This window comes from Idiotropiscis lumnitzeri, chromosome 11, assembly GCF_059441095.1.
Source record: "Idiotropiscis lumnitzeri isolate Australia: NSW breed Sydney's pygmy pipehorse chromosome 11, RoL_Ilum_1.0, whole genome shotgun sequence".
NCBI lineage: Eukaryota > Metazoa > Chordata > Actinopteri > Syngnathiformes > Syngnathidae > Idiotropiscis > Idiotropiscis lumnitzeri.
This window is the reverse complement of record NC_142401.1, coordinates 22,076,745-22,099,121: the sequence shown is the minus strand read 5'-3', so window position 1 is coordinate 22,099,121 and position 22,377 is coordinate 22,076,745. Positions and strand designations below refer to the sequence as shown.

The following is a 22,377-nucleotide window of genomic DNA, read 5'->3' as shown; positions in this document are numbered from 1 at the left end:
ATGTGTACGTGAAAGCTTGTGAGTCAAACAGGGCTGACACAGACTGAAATCGGAATTTCCTGCAATTGGATGTTGTAATAGAACAGTACTAAGAGATAATATTTCTCTAGTGCCAACATCACAACAATAGATCCCTGTACAATTCTATCCAGTCAAGCCAAACCCATTTCTGCATGAAAGAAATGGGTCTGGATAGCTTGCCTTCGCCCAATGTTCAATCAATCCAATTTTTTTATTTTATGTGAACAGTGGCAATTGCGCTGAGACTGCGAGGGAAGCTCAGCATCCTCTAAAAGCCCCACACCCTAAAATAAAAAAAATTAAAAAAGTGGTAATATATGTACTGCTCCACCTCTCCTGACCTCTCTGGTGGTTCAACCTCTGGCCGAGCGCCAGACTTTCATGGTCTTCTGTTCTCTCCTGGCAACGCCCTCGCGTTCCTGTGTGTGCCATGCGTTTCTTTTCAAGAATCATTTCCACTATTGGCGGAGCTCCAAGAGTGGGAATGCAAAGACACTGGCGCAAAATATTTTTCTTCTTCAATTCTTTTCTGACACATCCTGTCTTTACAACTTGGCCAGCTCAACAGCAAGGTTCGAATTAGTACGACCTCCTCACAGTTCATCCACTCCAAGGACAATCAGTGTGTGCAAATTACCAGTGTCCAAAATAAAATTGGTGCTAAAATTTTTTTTAAAAGGGGCTAAGTTAGTCATAGGGCCACATGTCCAACTTTTCAGAAATTTAATACTATCTCACTCCAAGGTCATCCCTTTTTAATAGCGTTAGGTGTTTTCTTTTATTTTGCCCTAGTATAATCTCATTCTTTGCTACTCATTTCACCATAAATTTTCTTATGACGTGTTCCTCCCAATTCCCATGTTGACTTATAGAATAAATGTTCACCTCAGAAAATACAATACAAGCACTTCCCAAATGGTGTAAAATAAATTACCACAGCATTGTGTACTGTCTGTTTAAAGATTAAAAACGAACACAAACTCTTTGAATGTTGCAGCCTTCTAACTGATGACTTTAGAATAACACTTTTTAATGAAATCAACAAAACACATTATGGTCCCCCTAGTGGCGGCTGAGGGTATTGCTGGCAGAAAAATTCAGCCATCGTTAACTAATTAAAGCAACTTTCAGATTATCGCGACACCAGAATGATTTTGGATGGCTATCGGGGTATAAAGTCAATATTTTTAAAACGCAGGTGATAACATTTAACTATACGTCCAACTTTTTCAACTTTACGCAAGGAATTTAATTTAGGTCGGCAAAGAATATTAAATAGTGAGGGATACGACTAACCAGCGATCTTTCTGAGCTTTTTTGGGCCAACTATACTACTAAGATGAATATTCTCCCACGACTCCTCTACCTATTTAGAAATCTCCCTGTGATATACGGGTGACAACAAATACAAAGAACGTGAGAAATGGATTTCACGGTTCATATGGCACAGTCAAAAACCCATAATAAATTATCTCACCCTTCAACTTTGAAAGGAAAATGGAAGTTTGAGCCTCCCCTGCCTGAGGACCTATTATTATGCTGCCCAAATGATGCCTCTCCTATTTTGGTGCAATGATAAATCTAAAGCTACATGGAAAACGATAGAGACAAGTTAGTCAAACCAATTGCCTATCCAAGCTGTAATAGCTGACAAGGGCTAGAAGAGTGATTTAGACCGAAAGGCTTCAGGATTGGCAGACTGTGCTTAATTCCTGTGGAATTAAACAAGATGTTGAAATGTTATGTCAAAAATGTCAAACATACGGCCCGTGGGCCGGACCCGGCCCATTGGATTTAATCCGGCCCCAAAAAAAGAAGCGAGTCTCTAGCTCATTTCTATCAAAAATTATGATTTTAAAATAAGTATCAACCAAATGCTCTCTCCGGCCGCTTGAAAGCAGTAAATGTGTAAAAGCGCTCACGTCCAGGATGCAGCACTCACACGAGTTAGTCACACAAACATTAGCAACGTAATGTGTCCAAGTAAAAATAAACCAAGTTTCAGGCGCTAGCAGCAGCAAGTATTCTGCAGGAGTGCAGTGAGAGAGAGAAAAAAAGTGTGATGACATGATATTTGTTTGCACTCATGAATACAGATCATTAAAAATAAGATTATTCTGGTGTCATATTAGAGACAATTAATATTTTGCAGTATGTTCTCATCTTTAGTAAGCCCAGCCTGTCATGGTCCGTTTTTGTCATGTCATGTTTTTGTTTTGTGTTTGCTCAACTGGAGTGGGGGTGTTTCCTTCCAGCGCCTGTTCCTGTTCATATCGTCATGGCTGGAGAGACGCACCCACCAGCCACGCACCTGTCACTCGTCAACTCATTGATTACTGCCCTATTTAAACACCCCGCGCTGACTACTCAGCGTCGGAATATTCTCCTTGCTCATGTTCCAAGTTGTGAATTCTAGACACCTCGTTGTTTGCATTCCGTGTATCTTTTTCCCATTCGTTGTAAGTGTTTCCGTTTTCAGTTATTGTTCTTCTCAGTCGAGTTCGCTCGCCAATTAGTTTTCCTTGCCCTTTAGCGCTAAGCGATTTTGGTTCATTTTGTTCCTTGCCTTTTGCAAGCGTTTTTTGTTCCCGTCGTTATTCTCCTGGTGTGAGTTTTTTCCACCAGCGTTTTTCGATGCACTTTGTCGGTATTGTGTTTGATTATATATATTTATATTGTGTTTCTGTTTTTTGTAATAAAAAATACCTTTGTTAAAATTTATCTCTCTGTGTCTGCGCTTGAAGAGTCCTGATCCTATTTTCCAGCGGTTCTGGAAAATACCCTTAACACAGCCTTGTAATTTGATCTGATGTAGTCTAATCTTATTGCCCATGCACTCCTATAGCTTTATTTTAGTCATTGTATTTTATTTTGTATTTATTTTTTAAATGTATTCCAAAGCAGTATGAAAATTAAGGTGATAATATTTTTTTTCATAGCTCCCACTTGAGTTTGTTTAGTATGTTGAGTTGGTTCAGGTGTAAAACTGCATTTACTCAACCTATTCAGGATAGGCTACAAATGTAGGCTGAATGATAAAGCATAATACTGAAAAACTAAAGCAAAATATTTGGAGTTGACATTCTTTTACTGATCTGGCCCTCCTGAGAACAGGAAGTCTGGATGTGGCCCCAGAGCCAAACTGAGTTTGACATGCCTGGTTTACACCAAAGATAAGTAAAGGTTTATAAATCATTGGAAGCCTATGACTATGTAATAATACGCTATTACCTGGACACAAATGAAACATACTAACCCAAAGTAATTTCAGCCACAACAAAGTTTAGCCCATAACATGTTCCAGGCAGAAACAGATAGACCAATTAATGATAGTACATTCTGTTATCTAGTCAGTAAATGGCTCTACTACTATGATGAAAAATAAGTTCGTAGCTGTCTTCAGACCTGAACTATTATCAAATGTGAAGAATTATTATTTGGGTCAACTTAGAGGAGCTTTAATATTCAAGGCGACGCTGACATAAAAAAATTCAAATGGTGGGCTTCCTGGTAGGTTTAGCATATGGCTCCAAGAGACTTTTTTTTGTAGGTCCTGGCCTGTTACATATACTAACAGGTTTTCGTATAACTAGGTAAAACGCAAAACTGGGGCTGCTTTTTTTTTTATTTTTAGGGGGCGCGCGCACGCCATCTTTTGGGTGCAAATATTCAAGCGTTTTTGTCCAGAATTAGACCGTCAAAGTAGACATTATTTTATGAGCAAAATATGTGTTGCCATGGAAACTTTTTGCAGAAAAATGTCAAACTCCGTGTTTTTAAGACCATGAAGGCCTTCACACTCTTCTGAGCAAATATGAGGTAGAACATTAAAGAATTAATTATTTACTTCCCTTAGCCCGTTGGTGGCACTATCACTACGGTGAAAAATATGTTCATCAATGTCTTCTAGGGGGCACCATTGAGCCTTCTTTTAAAAATTGCACGAAAAATTTATGAAATATTGATGATTTGGCCAGGCCTAAAGTGTGTGCAAGGTTTCATGAATTTCCGTTAATATTTAGACAATCACAATCAGCGTTGTTTTATTGGCGAACTCCGGAGCCACTCCCACAGCTTTTCACAAAAAATAAAGAATTTAATATTTGAACTTTTTGAAGGCCGAAGCACTCATTTAATATTTTGACAACTGCAAGGCCTAATCACTCATCCAAGCAAATATGAGCTAGACCTTGTTAACCTGCTCAGAGAAAAACATCAAAGAAAATAATGGGTTTCCTTTAAAAAGTAGGTGTCGATACCACTACGATGAAAAATGAATTTGTAGATGTCTGCAGGGCTCGACTATCATCAAATAGGAAAAAAATCGAGAGGACAGCATCATCTGAGTTATGTTACAGCAGCTTTTATTGCCACGTTAAATAATCAGACTTTGCAGCATCGTAATATCCACCACTTTCAATGAAAATTCACAATATTTGGTTTACAGTAAGATGTATGTCTTGAGGCTGTTTTATTTCAGCTTGGATTCGTCTTGGATTCGTTCAACATGCTCAGTGCAGTACGTTAAATGTACTAAAAAAAAGACGCATCACAGGATATTAACATATCGATGTCTTTAGGTCGTGACTCTTTATGTACATGAGACTTTTTTTGGACTGGTCGCATACCCAGACTCGGTCCTCGGCTTCTTCCACCGGGCTTCTCATTGAAAGGACTGGAGGGAATAGAATAATGTGCAGAATAATGTGCTAAGCGTAAATGTCGCGGACACGACTGTTAACATAGGTAGTAGCCAACCTGCTAATCCGGCTAGCATTGGCCGTAAGCGGCTTGCTAATTGCGGTGATCCTGTGAAGATGCATAGCAGTTTCATTCCACCTCGGACTTCTGGCTCCCGCACTTTAGTTTTAGGTGACTCCATCTATCCATTATCTGTACCGCACAGGAAAGCCGGAGCCGGAATCGAACCCACGACCTCTGTGAGGTCATCATGTTAACCAGTGGTCCACTGTGCGGCCTTAGGTACTCCATTACACTCAATATAAAAACTTGAAAATCCAACCACAGTAACGTGTATTTCTAAAGCTAGAGCACTCGACACTGAAGCTAATCTTAGGGAGCTGGCACACAAGATACCTCAACCTCAGCGTAGGGGACAACGACCAGGAACCTTCTCATGGTGTCCCGCGAAGGGCTTCCCCCAAAGGAGGCCCACAAATCCAACTCAATACACTCCGACTCGCGCCGTGGGAGGCGCCCTTTTCATTGATCGGAGCTGCATCGCCCGTCCTGCATCTCCGGTCTCTTCTTCTTAGGGCGGGCGACATCGAGGGAAACCCTGGCCCACAATCCAAAGTTAAATGCCAGTGGTGCTTTCGTGCTATTCGCTGCGACCACACTCCCGTCACCTGTACCACCTGCCCACGGGGATTCCACAAATCTTGCACCGGCCTGCCCGAACGTACAAAGGACTTCAGAGGCTTCGTCTGCTTGGTCTGCTTGGGTCATACCCCACCAGGTCTGGCGGCACAGGATAGTCACAGCCCGCTATCAACTTCATCTACCCTATCTACCATCCCCACTCCATCACTACATCCGCTTTTATCATCATCCTTTCCAGCTTCTTCATCACCCCCATTCGCACCTACACCCCCTGAAGGGACCAAGTGTTTTGTTTGCCCCCGGGTCATCCGAAGCAACAACACCCCCCTCCAGTGCGACTCCTGCGATAATTGGGCGCACAAATCCTGCACTAAGGTCAGTCGGTATGACCGATCCCCACACTGGACATGTGCCAATTGCCTCAACCCAGTTACCACACCCTCTCAGCCACCATCTACAGCCTCTTTCCAAACCCACCCCAGCTCTACACCGCCCCAACCAAGCGCCATTCCCCCAACCATCAGCCTTACAAATAGCGCCAGCACCCCACCCCTACTCGCCCCCAATAAGAAGTGTCCAATCTGCAAGGCCCAACTACCCAACCCCTGTGCCCTCTCCTGCAGCTTATGTAATAGAGGTTTTGTGAGAGTATGTAAATAGTTTGTGTATTTTTAATCATGTTTTTATACACTATTTGTATCAATGATAATTACACACACACTCACAGACACGCACATCATTGCTTCAGCACACATGCGCACAACTGACACACCCACACGCTTGTTTAAGTTTCACTTTCCATAAGTTTCGTTTTTCTCTGAATAAAGTCCAGAGGGATGGGCGAAGAAGTCAGTGAGAGTGCGGGAGATTGAACTGGCAAGACGCCTAATTTCACCTCCTGGCTTCTCCTCCCATCCGCGATGGAGAAAAGACAAAACCTTCCCTGGGTATTCCTCTGGTTCTCTGCATTTAATTCAGTCTAATGAAGGCGTCAGGACCTTTTAAACCTAACATTTATTGGTGCCGGTCAACCCGGGAGCCACACCCGGACGGACGAACGTCGCTGGATATTTCGGGGGCCAACGAATCTGACGTCAGCGCTTCACCATTTGAAAGCGGGCCTCTGAGCTCCGGCGCGGCCGCCGTCTGCCCGGATGTCGGTTCCCTGTCGGACCAGGTATTGTTTTTATTTTGTGCCACCATTTTAAATTTTAAAATATTAAAATAATTGGAAGGGGAGTGGAAGAGGTGGGGGAGACAAGCGCGCGCGGAGGCCAGGCCTAGACCGTTTAGTCAGTACGGTAACAAAAACTGCATCGTGCTAGTCCAAGGAGTTATGTAAAAATAATCGGTAGCGAATTAGGCCATAACTCATCGGTAGCGAATTGACCATTGCTCGTTGAAACTGAGCAAATTTTAGAGATACGGATAGCACGGTGAACAAATTGAGTAGAGTTTCCTCGGCGTCGATGGTAGCGAATTGGCCATAGCTCGTTGAAACTGAGCAAATTTTAGAGATAATCCGCCAGAGAAGGGAAACAAGGTTTCCGCGAAAATTAGAAGGTTCCCTCCGGTGTCGATAAATAGAGAAGGTTCCCTCCGGTGTCGATAAATAGAAATCCGCCTGGAGAAGATCGCACTGGGGAAGGTCTCCTCACAATTTCACATTTAAAATATAAGGTATAATAAGGTATTATTTTCGGTGGTTTTTATTTGAATTTTTTGGCAAGCAGACTGCTCATTTTGAGGTGTGTGCGTGTTTTGGGGGCTGCGCAGGGGTGTGTGTGTGAACAAAGGAACAAGGGTTGAGTCAGTGAGAAAGAGCGTGCGTGCGTGCGGGGGTGTGTGCGGGGGTGTGTGTGTGGGTTTGGAGAAGTAGCGACCAGACAACAGCAAAAGAAGAGGTGTGGCTGGGCCAAGCCTGAAGGATCAGGTTTCAGGGTAGTGAGAGAAGAATTTGCAGAGAAGCTGAAAAAAAAAAAAAAAAACACACACACACAACGTCAGACGTGGAATGATCGTTTTGCTTTCTGGATGTTTGCGAGGGACTGTATGCAAAATGAATGAATGGTGTGATTGGGGATTACAAATACCATTTGGTATTTTATCCCGTGTACTGCAGTAAGGGTAATAAACAGGACCAGTATTGAGAATGACAACTAGAGGAAGGTAAAGAAGGGGGAGGGGGGCTGCAACTGCCCCCTATATCTTGAGAGACTCCCACCCCCCACATTATGAGGTAATGCCACATAGAATGACAACTAGATCAGACAGAACTGCATCAATAAGACAAAGAAAACCCCCAAAAAAGACAGATAAACCAAAAAAGCGCTCACCTCAATGTGCTGCGTGTATAAGTGGCAGTGTGCATTTGTGGCAGAGGCTGCATTGGCCCTATAGGGCTGCACATACATAATTATGAGAGATATTAGTTGAATTAAAGGACTTATTATGGGCAAAAGATAAAGATGGATTGTGTTGCTGTTATTACTAACATGTTATTGTTGTTTGTAGTTGTACAGTGTTGAGAACTGTGTGTGTCGTTTTGTGGGCCCGTGTATATGTCTGTGTGTCTGTCTGTGTGTCTAAATGTCAGGGAGAGTGATAAAAGTGGTTGGAATTATGCTAAAAGGATTGATGAAGTAGAGATAAAATGGAATCAAGGATTAGTAACCAACAAAAGGCTACTTATGAGTGACGAGATCTTATTGAGAAAAATAATTCCCAAATTTACAAAAGAAATTAATAAAGAAGATGATTTGAGGAGATAAATTCATTTAAATTTGAAATAAAATAAAATAACTTATACAACGGGATAGGCTTAAAAGAAAAGAGAGAAATAGCCTGATGTGCGTTTTCTGAAAAATAAAAAAATTGAACCCAGACGCCTAGGCTGGTTTAAAAAGATGAGTGAAGATAAGGAAGTTCATCAAAAAACAGGATCCTGATAAGATTCAGTATTTAGACGCATGGATAACTGAACATGGTTTTAATGGTCAGTTAAAAACACAGAAAATTAGCCGCATTGCAGAAATCAATCATAGCAAAGACAAAGAAAGACCCCAAAAAGATGAAGAAAAATGGCTTTGAGGAAACAAAAAGAGAATGAAAACAAAATAAGCAAAGGAAAGGAATGCGAAAAGTCAGATAGAGCAAATTACACTGAAATAGGAAGAGTAAAACAAAAGGATGATGAGACATTTGAGCAATATAGAGTGAGAATGACAGCTGTGTTTAAAAATCACAGTGGGCTGCAGGAAGATGGTGATATGAATGGGGCATTTCAACAGCAGTTGAAGAATGCTTTACATGCAGGATCAAGAGAGGAAATTCATAAGTGGGTAAATAAACATTACATTTGCCTGCCAACAGGTACCCTGGAGGAGTATGTAAATCACGCCCTCCATGCTGAGAAGATAGAAAATAAAAAGAAACAGAGGTCTATAGACACTTTTTATCAAAATAAAGTACAGAAGGTCTTTTATCAAGGTGGAAGAGGCAGAGACGAGGACGCCTTCCCACCGGAGATGATATTTGTTACAATTGTGGCAGATCAGGACACTTTGCCAGAAACTGCCGTCAACCACACAGGAAGACCACACTAAAAGAAGGCCAGATAGCAAGAAATTGCCTTGAGAAGAAGCAGCCTTCAGCATGACTAAGATGGAAAGATTAAAGAACAGATGAGTTTTTAAATGAAGAGGTTCTCCTAAATTTACAAAAGATATTGGCTTTTGATTAAATGATTGAGCTGAAATAACTGAAGTGGTAATGGGACACCAATTACCCTTTTTATGTGACACTGGTGCAGGTAGGATTGCTTATAATAAATCAATTCCAAATGATAGGGCAAGTGAGAAAGGGGCCATAGTCAGATTTGCAAGTGGAAAAATGGAACAGAGTAACAGAATTAGAACCTGTGTGGTTGAGGGACCCAGAAGGACACTGAGTTGGTTGCATGAATTGAAATTAGTTTTATTTTTACAGAATAATGAGAGCCCAAGTTGTGGGGATGTGATTAATTTACAGAAAAGTTTAGTGATGAGACAATTTATACTTACATGATTCAATAGACAAGATATATCATTTTGATGATGGTTTTTACTTAATTGTATACTTGCGTCTCCTTCAGAAAGGGAGAAGTAGGTGTTATGAAATTTTAACAATTGGATGAAGCTTTTGAAAGTGATCATGAGGAATTTTTGCAAAAACATAGGTGTTTCCTGATTTTTTAAATTTTGATTCGAGACATTGGTAGTTTTGAGTGGTTGTGGAAAAACTACAGTGAATTTGGAAATTAGGAGCAGACTGTGGAGAGGCCCCTGTGAGGAGAAAGTCAGAGAGAGAGTTTAGTGATTGAAGAATGTGCCATTTGAACAAATGAATGAGGATAGGAATTAGATTCTGCTTTTTGGTGAAGAAATAAATATTTTATCGATCATATTTCAGTTGATGATGTTTGTATTAAGTTAGACCAGAAAATGGAATGAAATACAGAGGTAAAGATGACACAAGAAAAAATTTGGCTAGAAAGACTATAATTTTCATTAAAGCAGAGAAGAAATTAGAAATTACAGATGACATTAATGTGTACTTGTCCACTTTAAGGTAGAGCTGGTTAAAGTGAAATAAGTCACAAGATTAGAAAATGGGAAATAAATTAGAATTAACAAGTTCACTTTTGTGATATGAAATTTGTGATTAGGTGAAAAGGGAAAAAGAGAATTACAGGCTTTTCAAATAAAACAACCTAATTTAAATTGGCCAACTTGTAAAATGGGAAAGAAAATTCTAAATTATGCGCAAAAGAGAAAATATGAAAAAAGAAAAAGGAAGCAGAGAGTCTGGTGATAAACATTACTTTTTCAGGACGAGTTGTGGTAGCAACGGAGGATCACGTGACGTAAAAAACAAACATATAAAAAGTGTGTGTAGAAGGAGTTCTACATCAACATGCGTTTTACTTATTAGGCCGTGATACACTGACACAATTGGACGTTAATATCAGAATTAATAAGCAAGGGCGAATTTAAACAAACGTCAAAACTTTAAAGGGGCGCATTGTCAGTGATAAAGAAAAAAAAAAGATATTGCCAGACCACTTTTGTGTAAACACCTTCTTTGGGACTTTCATGACCTCCATTAAGTCCCTGACCTTTCATAGATAAAGTTGGAGCCCAAAGTCTCTCAGGGCTGTAATTTATGTGGCAGAGAAAGAGCCCAACAGGCTTGGGGTGAGTTTAAAACAACAGTATCATGGCCATAAAATGGGTTGTGTATGTTGGAACTTGTGAAGATACACTGCAAGATTGTATTAACAAAGCATCTTAATGCACTACCAAATTATTATTATAAGCCATTTGGGCAAACAGTGACTGCAAAAAATGGCTTCATGGACTTGTGTTGCTGCAGAAACACAGGAAAGTGAATCCATTTGCATATTAGTCACAACAATTTGGATTCCGAGGCAGAGAACCATTTAAGAGTGTGATCAAGAGCTTTCACTGCTGTTTTAAGGAATGAAAAAATGACATTCCATCACACGACATTCACATTGCACGGCGATTTAATTGTAACAGGGACATTACATTAATAAGGTGCGATGCATTTAAGCCCAGCGTCATTCTTTTTCCACGCACCATTTAGAAGGCGCCACACGACTGTGGAGCCGTCCAAATTTTCACCAGACCCATGACTTGACTTTTTGACATTTTTCCTCCCGACTGGAGGAGTTGGGATTGGTGAGACACAGACCAGGTGCGCTTTCAGACTGATAAGAAGTAGAAGCGTTTGAGAACCAAGGTCACAAAACAGATAACTTGTAAAAGAGAAATTGTTAGGATAAGCAGGAAGAGCGTAGGCGGTTGTGAGCTAATTAAAATTTGGGGTTTTCCATTTTGTATGATGTATGGTTACAATGTGGACTGACAAATGTTTATGTGTTCTGTCGACATTGGGCAAACGGCGCTTTAAAAAATCACAGAAGATGAAAGAAAAATTGTGCATAAAGCACGTCTAAATAAGTATTTGTAAATGCAAAATTTTCTGAACAGAAAATGACACGATTACGATTGAATAAAGGCTGGAGCCAAGCCATAATCCCAAGGTCGGCATAGCACAAGAGGAGTAATGAACACACACACACACTCACACAGTAAATCAACTTGACAAGTTGATCTCAGGCCAGGGAAAAAGGCATCACTAATTGAACATGCACATGTGGGAACAAAGGTGCAAACATTGAGTGAGACACGAGTAGACGTCGTGCCTCAACAGGGAGGAGGTATGATATGAAATTGTTCCCACATACAGACTTTTCAACAAAAAAAAAATTTTTTTTTTGGACAGTGTTATTTGTTTGGGTTGCAATATTGTTTGACTATGATTGATATGTTTTCAAAATGGATTAAGTTGTTTCCATCAACACATGCTGATGCTAAAAACGATTGGGAAAAGTGTTGTGTAATCAAATTATCCTGACATTTGGAATTTCAAGAAGTGATTTGAAGTGAAAATGATGCATTTTGTGAATAATGTTGTAACAAGTGGGACAGTTGTTAAAAAATTGACTCAAAGCGTCACTGTGCATACAGTCTGCAGGACTTGTGGAACGCACTAATTGAACTGTTATGGCCAGACTTATCAAGACAATGAAAAGAAAAAAAAAAAAAGAGACAATGGCCAGACTGTGTTCCAATCACAGAAATGAGGACAATGCCAGCCCAAGGAAGGACACTATCCCCTATAGACTCTCAGGTTCATCAGAACCACCAACGAAAAATATGTTTGACCGAAAAAGATCCAAAAGACGCCAATACTGGTCAAGTGTTGTTCTGATTTACAGAAATTACGTCCGTGTGGGAGACCAACTCTTCTTCAAAGGTGCTGAAACGACTTCGTTGGGAAAAGTGAATGCTGAGATGGCCCTCGCCAGATGATGGCAGTGACCCCGACGGCAGCAAAGGTCGCGGGGCGTGGCAGCTGGATCCACCAGTTGCAGTACAAGCTTCACCGGTTTCCAGCTAAAGGCCTAGCAACGCGAATCCCTCGAACAGGAGCACACCTGAGTCACAATCTCGGACCACACGCACATCAGAACCACACCACCAGCCACAGATACGAATGTTGAAGTCACAGAATAAAAAGATTAGATATGGTTTGGAAATTAATGACGTACATAAAGAAATTTGAGCCTTGATTGAAGAACATAATTGCATTTAAAGTTTGAAAAATGAAACAATTATTGATGTTATGACCACTATGAAGAATTTGAAGGACACAATATATAGGGATAATTATGGTTTTCATTTTTGTTATGTGTAGACTGTTTTGTTGCATTATTTTTTATGACAAAAATGATGATTAACTGCATGTTTGTTGCCCAAAAATAACATTACAATCTGATTGATGTTGAGTATGACAAACTCGAACTGGACAATGACGAACTCGAACTGGACACTGAAACGTAAAAACACATGGACCCTTTTTGCCCCTGCCCCAAACACGTGCGCACACATACACCACACACGAAGATCCGGGAGGTAAGGACGGCTGTTCTCCTCCTACAACGAGGCAAGGGCCTCCATTGAGTCCCCCAGAGACAAGCTCTGCGTGGAGACAGTTTTGTTATTTTTCACTAGACACATTGAAATGTATTTTTATATGTTTTATTCCCTGATGACTCATCTTAAAGCCGTATGGACATGATTTAAATCCGACAAACAGGGGGGAAATGTGAGAGTATGTAAATAGTTTGTGTATTTTTAATCATGTTTTTTATACACTATTTGTATCAATGATAATTACACACACACTCACAGACACGCACATCATTGCTTCAGCACACATGCGCACAACTGACACACCCACACGCTTGTTTAAGTTTCACTTTCCATAAATTTCGTTTTTCTCTGAATAAAGTCCAGAGGGATGGGCGAAGAAGTCAGTGAGAGTGCGGGAGATTGAACTGGCAAGACGCCTATTTCACCTCCCATCCGCGATGGAGAAAAGACAAAACCTTCCCTGGTTATTCCTCTGGTTCTCTGCATTTAATGAAGGCGTCAGGACCTTTTAAACCTGACAGGTTTCCACTCGGGATGCGCACCTGAGTCAAAGTTAGCAGTGGATGCTATGAAAGCTTCAAGCTCCTGGATCTGCCCAACTTGCATCCAATCGCAGATTCCACCTTCGGGCACAACATGTGACGATAGGAAGGCGCAACTCCCCTCTCAAACTCAATCCCACCTCATCATCTTGCAGTGGAACTGCGACTCTCTAGCTACCAAGATCACTGAGCTAAGAGCTCTAGCAAAAAGACTACGTTGTGATGTTCTTATGCTACAAGAAACGAAACTTGGTCGGGAGGATCCCACCCCCTTTCTCCCGGGCTACGACACCATTCGCCTAGACCGCCCCTTCAGTGGAACCAAAAATCACAGAGGAGGTGGACTCCTAACGTACATCCGCCATGGTATCCCCTACTCTATAGCCCCACCAAGCAACTCCAGCCCTGCGGAGATGCAGCAGATCCTCATCCCCACTGCAAGAAGATCCCAACTCTCCCTTACTAATATATATGTCCCCCCAGCTTCATCTTCTTTCGCTGGCCCACCCAACAGCCATACTACGTGGCTGCCTTGTCTACCTACAGCTCGGGGCCTAATATGTGGAGATTTCAATGCCCACCACGTTTCCTGGGATGACTTTGTACAAGCCGACCCCAGAGGGCAAGCCGTATACGACTGGTTGGAAGACAGAGAACGTATCCTCCTGAACGATGGCTCCCCAACCCGCTACTCCCATCACCTGGATAGAAGTAACCTGAGCGCTCCAGACTTAACAATTGCGGACCCACTGACGGCGGAATCCTGCAGCTGGACTCCCCTCGTCGAGCTCTCCTCTGACCACCTACCGATTCTGGTTAAATGGAAGGAGAAGTTCAAGACCGAGTCGGAGAAGCGCCGTGTCACACTGAACTTCAAGAAAGGGGACTGGGGGAAGTATAAAGGAGCTATCCTACGAGACCTCCCCAACCTTGATCTCTCCACACCCCCAAAAAGCCTTCTCACCGCGTTCACCGATCTCCTCAAAGGGGCAGGTGAAGAAGCTGTCCCCAAAAAAGTCCTCCGTCCAAACAACGTCCCTTGGATGAACGGGGAACTGAAATCACTCATCAAGGAGAGGAATTGGCTCCGACGACACCTGAACGCCACTACTAGACCGGCTTATCTACAAAAATGCAGGGAAGTAGCCGAGAAGACGGCCGAGGCGAAGCGCACCACTTGGCACCTCCACCTCCAAAAGATCGCGGAGACCAAGGACTCTAAACAAGCCTGGGCAGTAGTGAAATCACTGTCCAGCCCACCGCCACAAGAGTAAAACAAGGCGCTGATCTACAACAACCGCGAATACGCCTCTGACAAGGCCAAAGCTACAGCATTTGTCGTCGAATACGCGAGGGTGAGTGGGCGCAAAAGTGACAAGGCGAGTAGGAGGACCGTACGAGGGCTTCGAAGAGATGTCCGTAAACTACAGGGTTCCCCTCGGCAGTCGCTTGAGTGCCCATTCACCCATGATGAGCTCCGCCGTGCACTCCATCAACTCAAACCAGGAAAAGCTGCTGGCCCAGACGGGATTGCTCCAGAGATGCTCAAACAACTGCCCCCTGCTGCACTCCTTGTCCTCCTCCAACTCCTCAATACCAGCTGGACCACCCAATGGTGCCCCCAATCCTGGCGCACGGCGGAGATCATCCCGTTCCACAAGAAAGGCAAGGACCCACAGCTTATCGGGAGCTACCGCCCAATCGCTCTAACCTCAACGATCAGTAAAACTATGGAGAGACTCATCGTCAACCGCTTGTCAAAATGGCTCGAGGATAATGGGATTCTGAGTCCTTGGCAGGCGGGTTTCCGTAAAGGCCGCTGCACCACTGATCAATGTCTCCGACTGTCCCAATTCGTCATGGATGGGTTCCAGTCCAAACAACGTCTACGCACAGTTGCCGCTTTCTTCGACTTCAGCAAAGCGTATGATCAAGTGTTGCGGGCTAACCTCCTCCAAAAGATGCTGAATATTGACGTCCCTCTTCGATTCGTTGAGTGCGCCAAGGCCTGGTTCACCAACCGAACGGCACGCGTGAGGGTGAACGGAACCACGGGACGCTGCCGTACGTTCAAAGAAGGCCTCCCCCAAGGCTCAGTACTATCACCTCTCCTCTTCACCATCTACATCAACGACCTGCTAAACTCTATCGAGTCCTCCACCCTCGTCTCCGGCTATGCTGATGACTTGGCGCTGGCATGTAGCGGCCGCAATAAAGAGGAGGTGGCGGCGACACTAGAGTCGGAGGCGGCCAAAGTATACCAATGGGCCTCTAACAATCGTCTCACCCTCAATACGGCGAAGTCAGAAGTCGCTTTCTTTTCCATGGATGCTGCTGAATCCTCTTGGTGCCCAAACATCACTGTAGGGGGCTCGAGACTCAAGACAAACCCTACTCCTAATTTCCTGGGGGTTCGATACGGCCGCCGTCTGACGTTCAACGACCACGTCCGGCTCTTGTGCCAAGTCATGAAGCAACGCTCCAACCTCATGCGACAACTAACCGGTACGTCTTGGGGATGGCGGCCCTTGGAGATGCGGACGATCTACATAGCCATCCTTCGATCGCTCGCAGAATATGCAGCTCCTGCCTGGGCGCCCTGGAGTTCCAAAACTAACATCCAAAAATTGGAGAGGGCACAATCGGACGCAGCTCGAGCAATTACGGGCCAACTCCGATCTACTCCCATCGACGCTGTCCTCCATGAAGCCCAGCTTCCACCGCTTTCTTCCCGACTTCAGCTTGCCAGCCTTAGGAAAGCTGATGAATGGTTCCACCTCCCCCCCAACGACGACAGGAGAATGTTTCTGGAAAAGCACTGCCCAAAAAAAGAGATGACTGGAGGAACACTACCACTCCTATTCTATCCTCTCTAAACCTCACTCCAGCGGACCCGGATCATGTACATAACCCTAATATTCCATGGCCACTGCCCCCACCGCCATCTATCCACTTCACCCACATCCTAAAGTCCACATCCCCCGCCCAACAACTCGCCTCTGCAGAGGAAACAATTGCGGCTGAGGGCCCAACAGACCTGCAGATCTTCACTGATGGCTCCACCCTCAACGGTACGGAGAACGGAGGAGCCGGAGTGGTCGTCTTTAGAGGCAACACAGTAATCCACTCCTGGCACATGCCTACTGGAACCTTTAGCAGCTCTTTTCAGGCAGAGAAGACTGCCCTGATCGCGGCCATCTCTTGGCTCGAGCAGAACGACGACTGGTTCTCAGCCTCCATCATCACAGACTGCAAGTCACTCCTTCAAGCTCTCTCACACCCTAACCTGTCTGACCCATCCCTCCTTTCCCTCAACACCTCAATTGCGGCCTCCCCCTCCTCCAAGAGCATTCGGCTGATCTGGGTCCCGCGGGACACTGCAACCTCCCGGGCAACGACCTTGCAGACGAGCAGGCCAAACTTGGCTCTGCCCTCCCCCAACCTGCCACCCCGCTGGACCCACAAACCCGGCTCGCCATTATCCGCAGGAGCTGCAAACCCCCTCCATCTACACACCCCCGCCTCATTTCCCTCACCTCTTCCCGCCCCAATCCGGAGGAAGAGTCCCAACTGCCAAAGAAAGACCTCATCAATGTTATCCGATTCCGGTCCGGTCACCATCCTGCCCTCCGAAGATGGCAACATTTGACGGGGAAAAGCGAAGATGATCTGTGGTGAGGAAGAAGAATCGGCCGAGCATCTATGGCTGCGGTGCCCTGCATTCCAGTCAGCACGATACCATCGCCAGATGGGGTTCTCTTTCGAAGAACTAAGGCGCCTCCCACAAGCGAGTCTAGCGCTTCTGAGGATCATCCTGAGGCGACTCGAGTGACTAAACAACAACAACCCCAGCGTAGTGCAAGCAACACTAGCTAATCGGATATAGTGAGACATGTCCAATTATAGTCGGATCAGGCAATCAGAGATCACAAAGAAAAACAGCAAGGACTTGTGATCTCACCAGAAAGATGAGTCGGCATAGAGGAATTGTTTCCGGCTCCTTGCCTACGATAGGCAATGATGAGAGGTTTAGCAGATTATTCTCGCTTAATCAGTGGCTCGCTAGCTTTTGTAGAAAATTGGCCTTCTTTCTGGGGTCGACCCAACCGGCTGAAGATAGATGGCTTTCACCCTAACTGGGAAGGCACCATCACGCTTTCTAGAAACATAGATATGTTTGAGCCTTCCATGACAGTTCACATCAGAGCAGGTCGTGATGCAGGCGATTGGCGTGCCTGTATGAATGGGTATGGAGTCTGTAAGGCTAGCGCTAACTAGCGCTATGCTCGACTCAGACAACACACAGCACACCACACACTGCTGCATCATATACTGATATAGTTTCAATGTCATGTATGAATTTATTTTTATTGTATAGGTTTGCGCGACCTACTGGTTCATAACTCATATTTGCTCAGAAGAGTTTTTAGGCCTTCATGATGTTGCAATACAAAGTTTGTGAATTATCGTGAAAACGTGTTGCCATGGCAATGCTCTATAGGCCAAGAAAACACTACTTTTGAGTGTATATGCACAAAAACCTATGAAACTGCAAAACTTTCAGGCCTGGCAACAGCATTAATATTTTATTAGGTTACTGTGTGACTTAAAAAGTGTCTCAACAACACCCATTAATGCCCTTTTCTTTGTTTTGTTTTTTAGCTCAGCAGTCCTGGTTTTACGCGTCATCAAGATAAAAAAAAAAAAAGTTGGAAGCTCATGTAACAGCCAAAGACCTACAAAAACACTCTGAAACCCGACTTTAAACTCCAAAGGAAGTCGGCCATTTTGAATTTTCTTTAAAAATTTTATTTTAATCTGATGTACTTAATTAAGAAATGTGCCAGTATTCCAACGTGACAGTAGCCCAACTTTAAAATTAAGTCTTCCAATGAATCTGGTACAAACGGTCACCACTTTCCAATTTATTTCCTCTGAGTTGCTTTTAAACCGAGTGCGTTATCATCCCTATGCCTTGTCACTTGAATGGCTAATGCTTTCCAAGTAATGAACAACTTGCTTGTCACTTGACAACACAGTTAATGCTTGCTCCCATTACCAAACAGCAGTAATTATCACATCTTTTGCTCCACGACCGTGGGAGTGGAGGAAAGGTGGCCTATTGAGCTATTTGTGACAATTTATCCACTTGTTGAACTCCACATGCCAGGTTAGAACAAAAGTCTCAATGAGTCAGCACAGGAGCTGTTCTTGCAGGCCAGATGCTTTACGCTTGTGGGCCAGACTTGGCCAGCAGGTTGTTAATTGGGGATGGCTGACATATGTATAGTGGTGTGAAGAGAACGTGTGCAGAGCACCAACATTTCTACACACTTATTAATGAGGACAATTGTGACTCCCAAATTGGCCGCAACATCGCATGTCGGTTAGCCGGGCTGCTGCAGTGTTCTGCCATATCAAGTCTTCAAATCTGCAGAGCAACCCTTGATTCTCGTAAAAATATTGGCGGCATGATACTGTTTCGCCTGTAAAAATCCAGAAATTAGTCACATCATAAGTTTCAAAGTGTGTGAAAAAAGTAGCGATTTATAGTCCGGATAATTTGGTAACAGTGTCGTTCAAGCAACTCCTTTTGTTTATTCCTGTGATTTAATTGAAATTCAGACGACATATAACTAATTAATGTAGAAATGTAAGAAATTCCACTGCTTCAAATACTTTTTCTTTCAACTCTATATAGCAAAGCACTCCCCTCCCCCCCATCACCACCACTTCCCAAATAACTCCCCTAAAGTCCCCCCCCCCCGGGGTAGAAAGGTCTACCAGCCGCCATTGCTGTTTGGCCTCAGAAATAAACCTGGCAGCAGAACTTTGCATGCTGTATATTCTTTCACAGTCACTCACCTTTAGCATCTGCAGTAACTCCACGATCCCCTTTTGCCATAGAGTTAGTGTTCGAAGACATGGACAGTCGCCTCTGGCTGAGGAACACCCCTGGCGCCATGGGCTGTGCCACTCCTGGCAACATGACTGTTGTGCTGTTCAACTCATGATCTGTAAGGCTGCCATCTTGTGAGTCCAGATTGTGCTCTGACGAGCTACTGCCTTCAGAGATTTTTAGTGGCTTCTCTGTCACTGTCTTCTTTTTGATTTTCTTCTTCTTAGTCTTTTGTTGTTCCTCCTATTGAGATTGTTTTACGATTACTTTCTTTGCAGAGCAGGATTTGAAACTATAAATTAACACAGATGGTTATTTTGTCCCTGGGATGGAATGGTGCATGGACAGAAGTGATTTGTAAGGAGGCTTTAAAAGGACAAAGATGGACAGCAACAGAGCGCGATTATTTTTATGAATAAGAACGAAAGTGTAAGAATGGAAGGGTGTTCAGGTCGCCGACGGAGGACATGGGATGGACTGGCAAATTAGTTTAACGTACCCATCTAAAATACTGTATTTTCAGCACCGTAAGGCACTCCAGATTTAAAGGCGCAGTCTCAATAAAGGCTTTCTATACTTAATCCATACATACGTTGCACCGCATTATAAGGCGCATGCATGCTAAAACATACGGTATACAAGAAAAAAAAAAGGTAACGGGAGCAAAACTGTGATTTCTGTTGTAATTTATTCTACTAATGAACAATGGACTTGATCCATCCATCCATCCATTATCTGAGCCGCTTTTCCTCACAAGGGTTGCGGGCATGCTGGAGCCTATCCTAGCTGTCTTTAGGCAGTAAGCAGGGTACACCCTGAACTGGTTGCCAGGCAATCGCAGCAATGGAGTCCATTTTTTGATCAATCTTCATTCACAAATCCAAGTCCTCATCTTTTGTATCTGAATCTAACAGCTGAGAAATTTTGCCTGGTTCCCTATCATCCCTGTCAGTCTTGTTGCCCCGTGGCTCTTCAGCAATGAGGCCGGCTTTCACGAAAGCTTGGTCAGCAGCTTAAGCTGATACCTTAGCCTAGGCGCTCGCAATCCATTTACATATGGTGGCGTAAATTGCCCGGCAATGCCTCTCAGTTTTAGTAAAGGTGTGTTCGCCGTCTCTCATCCATCGCTCACATGCCCCTCGCAACTTATCATTGAATGCCAACGTCCAGCTGTTGGAGGTCATTTGTTAATTCTCCGGAGTGTTTTTTTACAGTGGCTGTAAAATGGTTACGCATGGAGTTGCAAATCAACAGGGATGGTGATGTGAGAAAAAAAAACATCCGGCCTCTTTCAGCCATTCTCATTTCCTCCTCGTCCATTCACTCCTTTGATTGGCCTTAACGATGAATCAGCTGTCTCGGGAAACATTTCTTTTGGCAGAGTCTTCGTCTTACCCTAACCGTAACTCTACTTCTTATGAATGACCATCAAATAGTAGTTTCTGTCCATTGTGGTGGCAACCAAGAACAGTGAAAGCTGACTTCTCATGCACTGTGGTGCATATCGCTACAGTATGCTTTATGGGGATGTCGAAAGTAAGAGGGACCTTGTCTATGTTGATGATGTGGTCAGGCTGGATCTTTTTGTTGGTAATCTTTTTACTGCAGTAGGTGTGGAAGATGGCCATCTTTTCTTTTCATAAGGCAAGAAAACCCAGGACAGACCTACTTGAAAGTGCTCGAGCTTCATATCTTGTGCTGCCTTTATTGTCCTCAGTCGATTGGTGACTGCAGAGACGCTTCTCCTGACTATTCTTTGTCCAATAATCCATTGTTCAAGTTGGTCTTCCATCTATGGCCACATTGATTTGTCTCTGTGAAAACTAAGTTGCGTCTTCTAAACTTGGTGCAGTACATTTTCCTGCTTTCTCTATTTCAGAACCATGGAATCCTCTCGCAGATGCTCTATTATCATGTGCAACCAAGTCTTTGAAAGCCTGTAGTGTGAATTGTGCCCAGTAAGCATGAATGCCATTTTCGGGGTTCGTTAGCCGACAATGTTTTGCCATATTTTCCAGTGTACACAACGGAGGCATGGTAGCGGTAAGCCTACGTTCGCTATGCATTCCACAATGTTCTCTGATTGGATTGGTTAATAGCTATTGGTCTATGTATTGTGTCCTTGTGTCGATGGGAAATCCGACAGTTAATCAAGCGAAGCGCTTACCAAAGCATTTACAGATTTTGGAACTCGGTGCACTTATTTATAAGGCGCCTAGTCAATTTTAGAGAAAATGAAAGGCTTTTAAGTGCGACATAAATTGCGGAAAATACAGCACCCCTGAATTTACACACCTGATGAGAAAGCTTTGCTGCAGCAGCAGCCAAGCCAGTTTCAATTGAGGCTACACGTGCTCCTTCTCGTGCAGGCCTTTCCTGTCGAGGAATTGAGGGTCCTACACGAGCTGCGAGCAGATTGAAATTAAGACTACAAAAGAAATGGTGTATGACTACAATGTTATGGAACAACAGTAATTAAGACCTGTTGGGCTGTATGGAATGTCATCACTGTTTTTCCGTTTTTTCGATCTGGATTTGAAAACGGGATTATCCTCCTCAGACTCCAATGATGGATACACTGATGAAAGATGCAACATTATTTGTTAAAATCATTACACAAAACATTCAAGCAATACAATTATTTTAACACTTGTATTGTAGAGCATTTCTTTCTGCTTCATGGTGTTTGCGCCAGGAGTACCAGCGAGACTGTTCAACTGTGATTCAAATTCTGTGTTACTGACACTGCTGCTGAAGTGTTCCTGTTTGTTAATTTATATTCCATGTTGTTGCAATGAATAATTCAATGTATTTCTGAGTTTTTACAAAGAGCCCTGTTTTGTTCTGAAAATATAGTGTCATGGTCCGTTTTTGTCATGTCATGTTTGTTTTTGCCCAGCTGGAGTGGGGGCGTTTCCGTCAAGCCCTTCGTTCCTGTTCATGTCGTCATGGCTGGAGAGACGCGCCCACCAGCCACGCACCTGTCACTCGTCAAGTCATTGATTACTGC

At 43.5% G+C, this 22,377-nt stretch overlaps 1 protein-coding gene across 3 annotated transcripts in view; it reads right to left on the bottom strand.

The window, feature by feature from the left end:
- The window catches only part of phf2 (PHD finger protein 2), a 169,440-nt gene that overhangs the window by 9,078 nt on the left and 137,985 nt on the right, over positions 1 to 22,377 (bottom strand). For all 3 annotated transcript variants that reach the window (XM_088309286.1, XM_088309285.1, XM_088309284.1), the window contains 3 exons: positions 21,850 to 21,945; positions 21,663 to 21,772; positions 19,334 to 19,610 (listed from right to left, as the gene is read on the bottom strand). In XM_088309286.1, coding sequence (XP_088165412.1) covers positions 19,334 to 19,610; positions 21,663 to 21,772; positions 21,850 to 21,945 — 483 coding nt within the window. The remainder of the gene's footprint in view (positions 1 to 19,333; positions 19,611 to 21,662; positions 21,773 to 21,849; positions 21,946 to 22,377) is intronic.